This window comes from Prinia subflava, chromosome 13 (genome assembly GCF_021018805.1).
Source record: "Prinia subflava isolate CZ2003 ecotype Zambia chromosome 13, Cam_Psub_1.2, whole genome shotgun sequence".
Taxonomy (NCBI): Eukaryota; Metazoa; Chordata; class Aves; order Passeriformes; family Cisticolidae; genus Prinia; species Prinia subflava.
This window is the reverse complement of record NC_086259.1, coordinates 14,020,060-14,033,058: the sequence shown is the minus strand read 5'-3', so window position 1 is coordinate 14,033,058 and position 12,999 is coordinate 14,020,060. Positions and strand designations below refer to the sequence as shown.

General features: G+C 40.3%; 1 protein-coding gene and 2 non-coding genes across 10 annotated transcripts in view; all 3 read right to left on the bottom strand.

Annotated features, from left to right (window-relative positions):
• CNOT1 (CCR4-NOT transcription complex subunit 1) overlaps positions 1 to 12,999 on the bottom strand; it is a 53,891-nt gene that overhangs the window by 15,949 nt on the left and 24,943 nt on the right. For 2 of the 8 annotated variants that reach the window (XM_063410970.1, XM_063410974.1), the window contains exons 17-30: positions 12,786 to 12,936; positions 11,209 to 11,410; positions 10,541 to 10,687; positions 9,278 to 9,402; positions 8,191 to 8,477; positions 7,272 to 7,350; positions 5,810 to 6,040; positions 4,418 to 4,558; positions 3,566 to 3,745; positions 2,408 to 2,524; positions 1,901 to 2,011; positions 1,237 to 1,314; positions 744 to 921; positions 135 to 265 (exon numbers count right to left, since the gene is read on the bottom strand). In XM_063410970.1, the coding sequence (XP_063267040.1) occupies positions 135 to 265; positions 744 to 921; positions 1,237 to 1,314; positions 1,901 to 2,011; positions 2,408 to 2,524; positions 3,566 to 3,745; positions 4,418 to 4,558; positions 5,810 to 6,040; positions 7,272 to 7,350; positions 8,191 to 8,477; positions 9,278 to 9,402; positions 10,541 to 10,687; positions 11,209 to 11,410; positions 12,786 to 12,936 (2,158 nt within the window). The remainder of the gene's footprint in view (positions 1 to 134; positions 266 to 743; positions 922 to 1,236; positions 1,315 to 1,900; positions 2,012 to 2,407; positions 2,525 to 3,565; positions 3,746 to 4,417; positions 4,559 to 5,809; positions 6,041 to 7,271; positions 7,351 to 8,190; positions 8,478 to 9,277; positions 9,403 to 10,540; positions 10,688 to 11,208; positions 11,411 to 12,785; positions 12,937 to 12,999) is intronic. The other 6 variants (XM_063410972.1, XM_063410976.1, XM_063410971.1 and 3 more) reach the window with 3 other exon arrangements.
• LOC134557867 (small nucleolar RNA SNORA46) lies at positions 2,930 to 3,068 on the bottom strand. The gene has a single exon (XR_010082214.1). It is a non-coding gene; the product is annotated as a small nucleolar RNA SNORA46 (small nucleolar RNA).
• On the bottom strand, positions 12,321 to 12,456 carry LOC134557869 (small nucleolar RNA SNORA50). The gene has a single exon (XR_010082216.1). It is a non-coding gene; the product is annotated as a small nucleolar RNA SNORA50 (small nucleolar RNA).

Below are 12,999 nucleotides of genomic sequence, written 5' to 3'. Positions count from 1 at the left end.
GAGCTGCCGACTGGACAAAAGGAGCACAGAGGCTCCTTTTATATTAAAGTCCTGATAACTCCCACCAGCTCAGATCTGCATCAACTCTGGCTGTAAGAATTCTTCTGGCAAACTGAATCAGCTCTAAAACTTACCGTTGGATTTAAGGTAATGTGCGGAGCCAACCCTCCTAAAGAATAGACGTTGATGTCATGATAACTGTACTGGGGCTGTGGAGGAACCGTGGCTGTACAAGTGGTGCTGGTGGCTGGAGTTGTAGAAGCAGCTGGAGAACACAAGTAGGTTTGTGTTGAGGCACTAGTGAAAAGCAACCACTTACAAAACAAATATATAACTCTTATTTAAACGAGGAAACAACCTAGAAACAAAAGCTTTGCAGTTTGACCATGAAGCCTCCTAAACTTGCCAAGCAACCTTCATTCTCTATTACCTAATGATTAGTTCCAAAGTAGCTTCAGTACATTTTGAGAGAGAGCTGTTTATTATGATAGTTTTAGCACCCAGTGTAGAGGGAATCCAACGAGTAGCTATACACACATAATACAGAATTAGTCCTCATGATGGCTTCTTTTTCCCTCCCATCCCCAAACTGTACACTATTTCTTACAAGACTACCCGAGTGCTCCCAAGCACTCAGGAATGTTACAACAGCACATGTAGCTTCATATTTTATTTTGTGATAGCAAAACCTGTCTTACTTGAACTTTAACAATGTGGTTCTGGATTCTATGAGATGTACTTACTAGTTGTTGTGATGGGTGGTAGTTCTTCTGGCTGCTTCACATCCTTCTTCGGAGCAGACAGCTGCTCATCCAGATTTTTCAGACGATCCTTATCTTTCAGGAGACTTCCAGGTTTCAGCTCATTTATGTCTAGTGCAAGATTCTTGCACAGCACCTCAATCTCAAACTTCAGATTCAACTGCAAAACAACTCTAGTTTAGGTCATATCACAAGGAAAATACCAAAACATCTACTGAGCCACTTGACTCCCAAGCTCCCCATTCTAATCCCACCCCTTTCAGAGACTAATAATGACTGAGGATTAGACAACTGTCTTGATGCTGATCTCATGGAGAAGAGTTTCATTCAAGTATTACCAAATTAAGCAATGCCCAAGAAATCTCCCCATGCTAAAGCAGCAAGGACTGCTCTAGTCCTTCACAACATCCTTCTTGACTAGTATGTCAATAAAACCTTACACTCAGAAGTTACAGAAAAAAACCCAGAAATTTACTTTTAGATCATGTTCCTGATGTAGCTCAGCTAAAACATTCATAATGGCCATTGTCCATGGGTTTGGAGGCCGGAAGACCTACAAGAGAAAGAAGAGAGCAGTGTTACAGAATCATCTGGATAATTTATGACTGGAAATGTTTGAAACACAAGCAGCTATGTGTGCACACAGCCATGGAAACCTTTGTACAGCTGTGATTTGAGCTGAATTTAGTACTTTAGTAGTAATTATTCCAGTAATTCAGCATAACTGGATGTATATTAGGAACCTAAGTGAGAAACTGGAAACACAATGACCTGGTCCTTCTTGAAACATGAGTTCTACATCAAGGAGAACTGACAAGCTGATCAGGATGAAAGTGGGTAGGAGAAAAAAAAAATCCAGAATAAATATTTCCTAGAACCTCTTCAATGGCATCCTTCCATTTCTCAATAGAGTTCTGTTCAGGGATACCACAGTGCATTTCAGCTAACATCACCTATTTATGCTGAAAAAATGCACGGCCATGTACTTTCCCTCCAAACAAAACTCCTTCAACTTCATGCTTTTATATCCCTTTTCTTTCTCTCCACAGAATTCAACCAGTTTTCGTGTTGTGCCCAAAGCTGATTACTGCCCGCAATATTATGCCATTTGAGCAATAACTCTGTACAAAGACACTTACCACACTCCTGACACTGGACTCTAAGACTTTGGCAACAAATGGCACTACATAAAGCAATTCCTGCTGTCCCTTAACGTATGCTTCCAGTAGTAGTGATTTCACATCCAAATCCTGAAAAATTGAAATGGGAATGAGGGTGGAGAAAACAGCAAACACACTACACAGTTCCACTAATACACTGCTTCCTTTTCAGATACAGGCAAGACTGAGTCAAGATAGCCCTTGAATTTTACAGACTGCTATGCAGCAGCTGCTTTTTGAACAAAGATTTACACATCTACATTTTCACATGGATTAACAAGCTTTTGCTAAAATAAATGTAGCTACTAACTTTTTTGATATGAAAAAAATATTTAAGAGTGTTAAATAACCAACTCTGGAGTCATACTTTGTACTTGGCACATGAAAGAGGCGCCAGAAAGGTGGTAAGATTTCCCAAATAGCCTATGCTACTGCATAACCGCATACCAATTCATGCCAAGGCAGTCTGTAAAGACAGAAGCTCACCGTGTGCAAGATGGGCTTATTTTTAGCCATTGTTATCATTCCCAGCCAGTGACCAAGGTTCTTTAACAAGGAACGGTCTGAGAAGTTGGCTGCAGCTTTATCTGATGTCAGTAGCACCTAACAAAGAATAAAAAAGAGCATCTCAAGCAACAAATGCAAGATAACGAGACTCCAACAGTTCATCCGAATGAAGGCAAAGTTTTAGAACGTTAAGTTCTGAGCTTCAGTCACATTATAGAGATACCTGAACAGCTTCCACTGCAAGGCAGCACCCTGTAAATCTGCGCTGTAATGACTACAAAATTCCTTTCTTTAAAAGGATCAAAAAAAGAGGATTACATTTCTCAGTCCTTACCAATTACTCTATTGAGACCAGCCCATAGCCAAGTATAACTTGTGCTTCTTCTTAATGCCTCATCACAGACCTGAAAGCTACAGTTTAACCTTCCAGGAAAACCATCTCATTGTCATGTCAAAACATAAATCATGTCATAAATCATAAAACAAGTATTCTGCTGTTAGTTCTGTTCCTGAACTTCAGAGGAGCATCAGCTGAACAGAGCAAGATCAGCTGTGTTCTCAAGAGTCAGGAGATGCTTTTGCACTACAGCGTAACCCATGGTGGTCAGGAAATTCCACCAACAGGTTTAAAAATAGTGCTTTCTTTACAAACTTGTTTCATCTGGTCATCACTTCTGGGCTATTGCTTCCTCCTCCCACCCACATTATCTTAGCCCTCCAATAAATTTTGGTTTTTACACCCCTGTTTTCTAAACACACCCTTTCCCCTTTATTTCTCTTGGGCCAAAAGAGCAGAGTGTGGTTTTCTATCTTTGTACTTTCCTCCACAGAAAACAGCCAGACTGTAAGCAATTTTCCCCTGGGTTATAATTTGCAAACCTCACACAAATTTGAAGTCCACCTACATAAATGAATTCAAATGCAAATTTGCCCCACTGTTACACAATTTAAGTCTTTCGTATGTTCTTAACTGAAAAGAATCCTAGTATTACTAAAGATAACCTGTAAGTTTAATGGTACTATAGAAAGTAGATTTGTGAATGATATTCTATATTTGAGGATCAGCACCATACAAACAAATAGCAGGAGGAGAACAGCACACTCCTGTGCTACCTTTAGAAAACTTGCACTACTCACCTTGATATTTCTGTAGGTTTCATTCAGAACCATTTTATTAAACTCTGGATTCTTAAGTGTGTCAAGGAAGTTTGAATATAAGCTGTGAAAGTTAGGCTCGATACTGACTCTTTTCATCACAAGATACTGTGATACCCAAGGCATGAACTCCTCTTTCACTGTTTCCTTCAATTCTTCCACCTGTGCTCAAAGCAAAGACAAAGCACACCACAGAACAGATGAGAAGATAATCAAAACCTTCTGGGGTCAGCTCTGAGCAACACACAGTTTATGGTCAGTCAATTGCTTCTAACACTAAGGCTGTTTTTCTACAAAAAAAGAAATATTTGAAATCAGTGTCTCATTATCCAAAGATCTGGTCAACCAGTGAGGATTCAATCATGAAATCAGAAATTCACCTCTCCTTCACTTCCCAACTTTTTATCAGACAACTGGAAGTAAATGTTGTCACCTCACAAGTTCAAGCCATCCATCCACAAGACAACAGCACAGGTGGCAACAGGACTGTACACCTCAAAGAGTTCAGAAAAATTCCCTTAATTTCTTCTTGAAATACCAGAGCTTAACCTTGCAACATTTAATGGTACTCAGTCTGTTTATGATGTGAATGTTTATTTAAGATTAAGAACAGGTATCTTTTACTCATCTCTCCTCTCCCTGAAAAAATTTTATCTCCAAAAATGTTTAAGAAGAAAGTGCTGGAAACCATAATTTCTTTACAGTGTGCTCCTTCCTGAGGTTTTTCAAGTTAGAATTCTGTAGAAGCATCATCAGCCCACACTTAAAAATGAATATATAAAAAAAGGATTAAGAGTATAAAAATTATTTTTACTAGCATTCTTTCATACTTGCCTTCTGTGTCATATTTGACTGAGACAGATTATTGAAGATGAAAGCAGTTTTTTCCTGGACATTCTCTGGAGGTTCCACAATCCTCTCTGTTTGATCTGTTGCTACTAACAGCGTATCAATGTTGGTAGTATTAATGGAAGGCTGGAGGGAGAACAAGAAGTTAAGCATAAACAATACCTAGAGGTGACATCAAAAGAAACTTTTGCTCTGTTCTGTCAAGCAAAAATAGAATTGAGCTTTATCAGGGGACATCTACTGTCTCAGATTAATTTTCAGCAGCACTCTGAAGGAGCCAAGTGAATTTTAATTCTAAAAATGATGATCAATACTCAGCAGAAGAATGCTGCTGCTCAAAAAGCCTCTACATGCACATATACTAGGTGCCACTGCAATGGCCTGTGTACAATTATAGCTTGGAGAAAAATCAAAACACAATAGTGAGCAGCACTTAACACAGCAGGGAGTCTCCAGCAGCACTTTAGTGCTGATTTGGGAAGGAGAAATCTCAGAAGTTCATTCTGAGATGCCAGCTAAAGTCAACAGAATGTGGTCCTGGTCCCTACAGCTGCAGGTCTGACCCCAGGGCTTTAGCACCTGGTACACTGCAATTAAGGGAAAAAGCAATGCAGTTTTAAGTATCAATCCTGACCGGAGTTTAAAATGGGAAAACAAACACCTCAAAGCTTCTACACTATGTAATCAGGTGTGAAAGACACTAATAGCTACACTAATGACTGTCCCCCCAAGTGTGTTCACAACACTTTCAGCTACATTTGGCTTTTGCCTCCTTTACAGGGAGCTATTCAAAGTCCCAAGCAGAAAGACAGGCTCGACTTTCCAGTGCATCAGCCATCATACAGAACAGCACTGCCCATCCTCGGCATCCACATGGGACCAAGTGTGCCCCAAAATTTCCTGTGCAATAGCCAATTCTATCTACCTGTCAATCCTGTAATAACTCTGATAAGCACTTCAGAGTTCTGTACACAAGTGACCAAAGATGTGGAAAACCTAACGCAGTTACAACTGTGAGGTCAGATGTGTGCAGTAAGCATTTTTAAGTCCCAAGCAGAACAGCAGCTGCCAACTATTTTTAAGAGTCCTGCTGCAAGTCATTAATAGAAATGATGGCTCTGTAATTATCTTGATAATTACAGCCTCAAGAACGCATTTCAATTTGACTCCAAAGTAATTGGGTAGTTTGATGACGAAAAACGCCTTCTCTCTACAAAAATGTTGGCCATATTTTAAAAGGTTATATGCTTTAAATCTAAAATAAAAATCACAGTCTGAAAACCTGTAGTACACAAATTACAACAGATTCTGTCTCTCTGTACTCAGTCCAGAGCAGCATCTGCCCCTCTGGGAAGGGCACAATGACACAATGCTCACCGGCACATCCTTCTTGAAGCTGACTCCGGTTGGTCGGGTGATTGTAATGGTTTTTGCAACAGTGGTGGTGGTTGAGGTGGTCACTATAGTGCTGACTTGGCCAGCAAGAGGAGCTTTTGCTGGAACCTGGGCCTGGGCCTGAGCCTGGGCAAGTGCAATACTTCCAGGGGTGGTGATTGAACCCTGCATCTTCACAGGAGGATCTCTGGATTGCTGTCCATATTCTATGTACTAAAATAGAGTGAACAAGCACATACAAAATTTCACATGCAGCAAGAGAACTACAGGCTGATTTTTAGCATGAGCACTATAAAGGTTTGCCAACAATCATTAAAATATTTGACAGTCTTGCCACAAAGGAATCTGTAACTACAACTGTATACTCTGATAAAGCACATTTTATCACTATGGTCTTTCTTACTGCAGAGAAGCCTCAAGCTCTGCCTCTGGCCTCAAAAAGCTGATGTCAAGCATCACAAGACCTAACATGCTTAGTATTTTACAGAGCACTACCTCAATAATTCCATCCCTATCCTTCCAGGCTTAGAACAGCAGAACAAAAGAGAGAAAGAGCCCAAGAGCAATGTGGGAGTATCAAGAAGCAGGCTACAAAGTAGGTAAGAAGTCATCTGCAAGGATTCCAACAGCTAGAGAGAATAGTCTGAAGCTCACCATTAGTAAGCAAAACCACAGTACAGAAATAGCCAACTTTTAGATATTACATCTTCTGAAATAGTTCCATAGTAGAAAATTATTTTCTTCCCCACTGCTATACATTTCCCCAGAAACTGGAAACATCAGACTGTCATTTCAGTCTTGAAAGCTGTTAGTGAAACCAAGACTGCTTTTGGACTTTGCAGCTTTGGGTGTGAGCCTCTGCCTTAATGGTAGAGCCAATCATTTTTCCTTATTTAGCTCATGCTCTTAAGCTCTGCCACTGGGATTAGTTTTTCTGTTCTTCTACCAATAAAAGGACGTTCAAGGCAGACACCATGTGATGAACACTGTTTTGGACAACAACGTATTCCCATGGCTCTTATCAGAACTTCAGGAAAGGCATTTTTTCCTGGATTATTTTATCAGGTCTAAGTATGAAACTGCATAAATGCAGCTGAATGACCTATATTTTAGACTAAAATGTCAAATCTTTAAGAGACTATATAAAATATACATCCACCAAGGCACTTTAAAACCTTCACACACGGACATGTGCATTGGTTGATCATGCAGTTATATACAGGAAGCTATTTCAACATAAACAACCCAAACAGATTCATGGAAGCAAGAAAGGCACCTTCACCTGCCCACCCTATCACAGTGCGAAACCTTTTAGAAAAAGTATTTGATTCTGTGCATGTACATGGTCTAAAATCACCACAGATGAAACTGCTTTTCCAAAGGAAACAAGTTTTCTCTAAAGAACTTATCATAGACTGTCAGTGTTGCTTACAAATGCACTCACCTCCTGTAAATGATGCGGGAACTGTATAAAGTGACTAATAGAAGCCAAGTGCTGACAATACTGGGGATAGTCCTTCAATCTGTCAGACAAAACACACATTAGTCAGAAGCATAAACCCACATCAGAAATCGTATTAGAGAGAAACAAGTATCAGGTATGTAATTCCCATACTGCACCACAGAATTACTTCTGGACTCCTTACAGCAGCTGTGCTATAAAAAAAGTGTTTCCTACAAAATGTTTTTTGCTGCAAAATCTGTTTAAAATGAATTAATTTAACATTCAAGCACAAGATTTATTGACAGCAACTCATCTATCTATACTTCTGACCTAGTACTCAACTGCGTTTATATTCAGCGTTTGTAACAAGATTACTGGATAAGTAATTTGTAGACTGGTTCAGTGCATTTTAAACAGCAAACCAGAGCACACCTCACACCCAGGATCTTCTCTATCTGCAACTCATTAGAAGTTCTGAGAGACATTTTTCTGAGATTATTTAGCCATACTTTTCTGTGTAAAAGCCAAGTTCTAGAGCTTAGCTCCCAGTCAGTCCTTCAGTAATGAACAGTGCAAATGGCACTCCACTGAAAAGTACTGTGAAGAGTAATTCCATTCACTCCATTTCTAACAAGCTGTTAGTTACTTGATCTAACTCAACACTTCACTGATTTTTATAGAGTCTAAATAGTTTCAGCACCTCAGTTTGTCCCACATTTATACAGGTATCACACTGAACATTTTAATTTAGAAAGGTTACCCTTTAACTAGCACATTCACAAATTTTGTTTCAAGTCAGAGTATCTCTGAAGAAATCCCCAGGCTGAGGGGTGCAACCTTGTACTGCACAATTAAAGCAGGCTCAAGGTTCACGAGACAATACAGGCACTATTAGAAGAGTATCAAAACCCACACTCACCTATTTTTAAATCTATCTAGTGCAGCAATACCAAAATAGTACATTTTGGATGCAAAAGGCTTTCGTAAGGCTTCAAGAACATAGCGCAGGGCCAGGCCCAAGGCCATGTAAGTAACCAGTCCTTTCTCTATGATGCCCCCGAAGAGACAGGCTGTTATGTGCAGCTCCTTGTCTGGGTACTGGGGAAAGAAACGATATTCCTCAAACAAGTTCCTCAGCATACAGTTAAACACTTCTCGTTCCCGTTTAATGTTGGAGTCCTTAAACCTCTGCAGCATTTCCAAGACCTGCAAAGAAATTGGAAATTGTTACCTACGGATTTGCTTTATTGCAGCCCTTTCCCATCATGTTTCACAAGTGCTTGCAGCTACTAAGGCTCATTGTGCTACTACAATCACAAGGGGTATTTTAGCCAGCAGACAGACACTACATCACTGCAACCAGCTGCCTCTTCAGACTTTAGTTCTCTTTTAAGCAACTGTTGTCACATAAAACTTTTTTGTGACAGTCTACTCCATTACTTGCAAATTAGAAAAATGAAAATTAATGTTGTGTCTTCCATAATTTATAACTGTGCAAATATATTAAAGTGAATTTGAAGTACTTCAAAGATTAAGTACATCAGACCAATAATTACTCTCATAGAGACTAACAAAAATAATTATCAAAAGCTCAGAAGGTAGAACTTGGGACACTTTTATATCTATGGATCTTGTAGTCATTTTTACATAGTTTAAAACCAAATACATTTAAGATAATTTATACAGACTATTTAAAGGCACTCTTCAACACTTATTTTCAACACAAAAGCTTCCACACTACACTGAATCCTTCCCACTTAGCAGCATTTTAGGAGTGTTAATTAGACATCTGAATTCTTCAGTCCAGCGAAGTCAAAGCTGAATGTAATGAACAACTGCAATTTTACTGTGGAAACAACTTCAACCAAGCAAAAGAGCCATGCTGCACGCAATGCCACGAGCCCTTTATTATTTTCCACTGCAACTAATACATGAAGGAATAATTATGACCCACTTTATTGCAAGTCTCTGGACAGGTGCCGTAACTGCTACAGAAGGGAACTCACCTCATCCACAGACATGGTTGGGTGTGGTGGGTGGTTGTAAATCCGCTGGAAGTAGCTGTTTGCCTCATCATCTATTTCCTTGCTAAAGTGCTGATTAGCCTCTGGCCACACCTGAGATAAGTCAGCTGTTAAAAAAAAAGGAACAGGTATCATGCTCAGGACAACTTCACACAGTCAGCATTTCATCTAGTCCTTTTCAACCCTTCCACCAATCTCTACAGAACTGCTAGTTCTTCTGAAGAGAGCAGGATATTTAACCTTCCCAGTAGACAGGAATTGCTATTTAAAAATCTGTTTTCATTATGCTATATTTGTTCAAAAAACCTGCATCCTAAGATAGCATTAACCTCACACTGCTCTACCCCTAGAACCCAGAGCATCCCAAGCTAACCTCAGCTGACAACTAAATGACTGAATGCAGAACAGAGTAGAATAAAGCATGCTACACAACACTAACATGCACACAAACTTGCACACAAACTTTCAGGCCAACCAGTGAGCTTCCAACAAATTTATAATGAATGTTCAAGACCTACAATATAAACCAACAGTGATTACAGCCACCTCCACTGTACAACTGTAGAGATAGGTAACTCTGCTGTTATTGCACATGGCTTCTTTCATAGCTCCCCCATAACAGCAATGTGGAAGGTTTAGCATAAGGCTGTGCTTCCTGACCATTTGACTGCTTCAACATCTCACTGTGAGCATGCTGCAGAGGCATAAGTGAGTTAAGGATAATGGCTTAGTGTTAAGAATCAAATTATTCCTTACAAAAACTACCTTCCCACCAACTTTTATTGGTTTTATTTGTATCCAATGTTGCAGTCTATTTCACTGCTTCACCTGTCGAGTTCTCTGCTGCAATAGGACCTTACCCGGGTTTAACCTTGTTACAAATGAAACAAAAAATACCCTGGTACCAGGCACATACAATTCTCTGTCAAGAGCAGGACAACAGCTTTGTTCAAAACACAGCACAGCAGAAAAAGGACAAAAACACATTATTCATGCAAATCCATAACACATTCTATTTTTATGCTTTTTTTTTTTTTTTTAATGCACTCCCTGCGGCCACATGGCAAACTCATGCTTGTATCTTAGGATACAAGCTTAGAAGCATCTTTTTCAGACTAATATAATAATACAAGAGCCACACTTCTAACATTTACCACCTACAGATCCAAACTTCCCCTGAAGGAAACACAGATCAACTGCAGACCACAGTCACACTTCACAGCCACAGACAACACTACCACTTACAAGGTTTCATCTTACTCTGCTGGAATGTAGGCTGGTTCAGTCCAGATGTACTCAGCTTCCTTTGCACGAATGGGTCGTTGTTCACCGCAGGAAGGCCTAGGGCTCCAGTTCCTATGCCAGTCAGGCTACCCGTAGTAAGACCACCTACTGGAAAGCAAACCTGTAGTAAGACCATTTAATACAAGCAAACAATTGGTCATCTCAGTTGCATCTCATCTCAGTTGCACCCTCAGAGTATCCACTTACCACTCCTCCTAGCCCTTGTTGTTTCCAAGAACTCAGAGCTTTACAGTCTCATTGCTATCTGATATCAAGCAGTTTTAACACAGGCAGTTCTTTGTTTATGTCTCAACCTAAAATAATGCTGCTGTATTTGTCAAAACACTCGTCCTCTTGACTCTAACCTTTTCCCTATTGCAGATGCAACACTCTGAAGTGCTTTTCAGCAATGACCCAGGAGTGAGGACTCCTCACTCCATATTGCAGTGTAACTCCTTCCCATACGACACAGCTGTTTGTCGAGTGTGATCTCCCATCCTCAAAGGGAAGGAAGCACCCAATCCACCCTTAAGGGGTGGGCTGTCACATTCACTATTTCCAGCCACAGGAATAACAGTGCCTTAGCTCTGCCATGTCAAAACCAAACCACTCCACCCCAACAGCAGTACCTGGAAGCTGTGAAGAGAGTCCTCCGATGCCACTGAAACCGGTTGTCTGGTTTTGGGTGGAAAGAGGTGGGAAAGCTTTTGCTGGTGACTGAGGAGTGCTGAATGCAGAGCCCAGGTTTGGAGGGAAGCCTTGCATGCTCTGGGTGTGAGGAGCAGCTGAGCCACCTAAACTAAGAGAGGCCATTCCTGCAAGCGAGTCGATCTGAACCAAGAAAGGAAGATTATACAGATATCCATAAACCACAATCCAGATGATTTTGGGCATGCCTTGTACAAAGACGGCTACATATCAAAACATTTCTGAGAAAAGCTCTTCTGTATGGTTACTGTAAGTTCTGAAATCATTCAGATCACCCCAAAAGACTAGTTTGTCTACAGAATGCACTTTTATTTTTCTTCTGCAATCCCATCAAATCCTATCCTCTCACAGGTTTTACAGAAAGTTTGATTGTTCCACAGCCTGTCATTAAGTGTAATAAGAGTAAATGCTTACAATAAGCAGCATTTACTTCTGCTTGCAGATTTTTGCACTAAAGTAGTTTATGCTCTGCAGTCTGCAACCTCAGACCCCACCTCAAGACTTACAAAGCTATTTCATTTCAAACTTAAAAGTATTTTTGACTGTCTGAAGGACCATACTATGCCCATGTTTCACAGCTAAATACCTGAACGAAGTCTTCAACAAAAAGCATTAAGACCTGGTTCATGAACAGGAGGGAAGGCACAATACAGCCTGCCAAAGCAGTAAGTTAAGGAACTGACAAGGAACAGCAGAAAATGGTATTATCTACCCAGAAGACAACATGACTACAGACTAAAAATTGCTGCTGTTTGTTCATTTGAGTTATTTGTAGCAGGTTGCCAAGATATTTGGTACATCTGATGAGCAACTTCAATAAAGCAACAATTCACAAGAAAACCACTCTCTGGGTTTAGTTTACATAATTTACTGACAATTCAGTCATTCTTAAATGCTGAATTGCCATTATTTCATGTGAAATACTTTTCACCACTTAAAAATCTGCCATTGAATGTAACTGCTAGAAGCAAAACCTGTCTGTTATGTGTTGCTCCCAGAGGAGGAAGGGATGATGAGTGGCAGGGATTAACTGAAATGTACCTTGTTTTTAAAAGAGCAGTTCAGTTGAGAGCTGAAGAGCCCCAGTTATAACAAGTCCTTATGCTCTAGCACTGTGGCTTGGCCCGTGAAGCTACAAACAAGACACATCAGGTTCAAAGGCAGTGCTTAATTCTCAGAAGTCCTAGTAAATTTTAGCACTTTAAACGAAAACCTCAGATATTTTAAATAAACCAAATATCTGTCCCTCCTCAGTGCTCCCATCCTATAATACTTCACAGTCACTTCTTACAGACATCAGTGAAGTGAAAGACAGTTCTGAACTACATCCCTCAGACATTATTCTCTAGCTACAAGCAAACTATCAAGACATGCAAGCACAAAACTACGTGAGCCAGATGATGTTTGACTTAGTCCTGCAGAAAGAGCTCACCTAGTACAGCAGAACTAGCACTAAATCAACAGCACCTTCTGCAAATGCAGCATGTGATTGTTGTACCTGCACAGGAGAGATGGCATCCAAGCTGCTGGCGCTGGGCGGGCGTCCTTTGGGCATGACTCCCGGTGGGGGCTGCCGAGCCTTGTTCATGACATTGCTGCAGTTTGCTACCATGGTGAGGATCGTCTCTGACAGCTCCTGAGAAACGCTCCTGGGATGCGGAAGCACGACAGTAAGACGTGTAACATGCACAAAAATAAAGCCCTTAACTTAT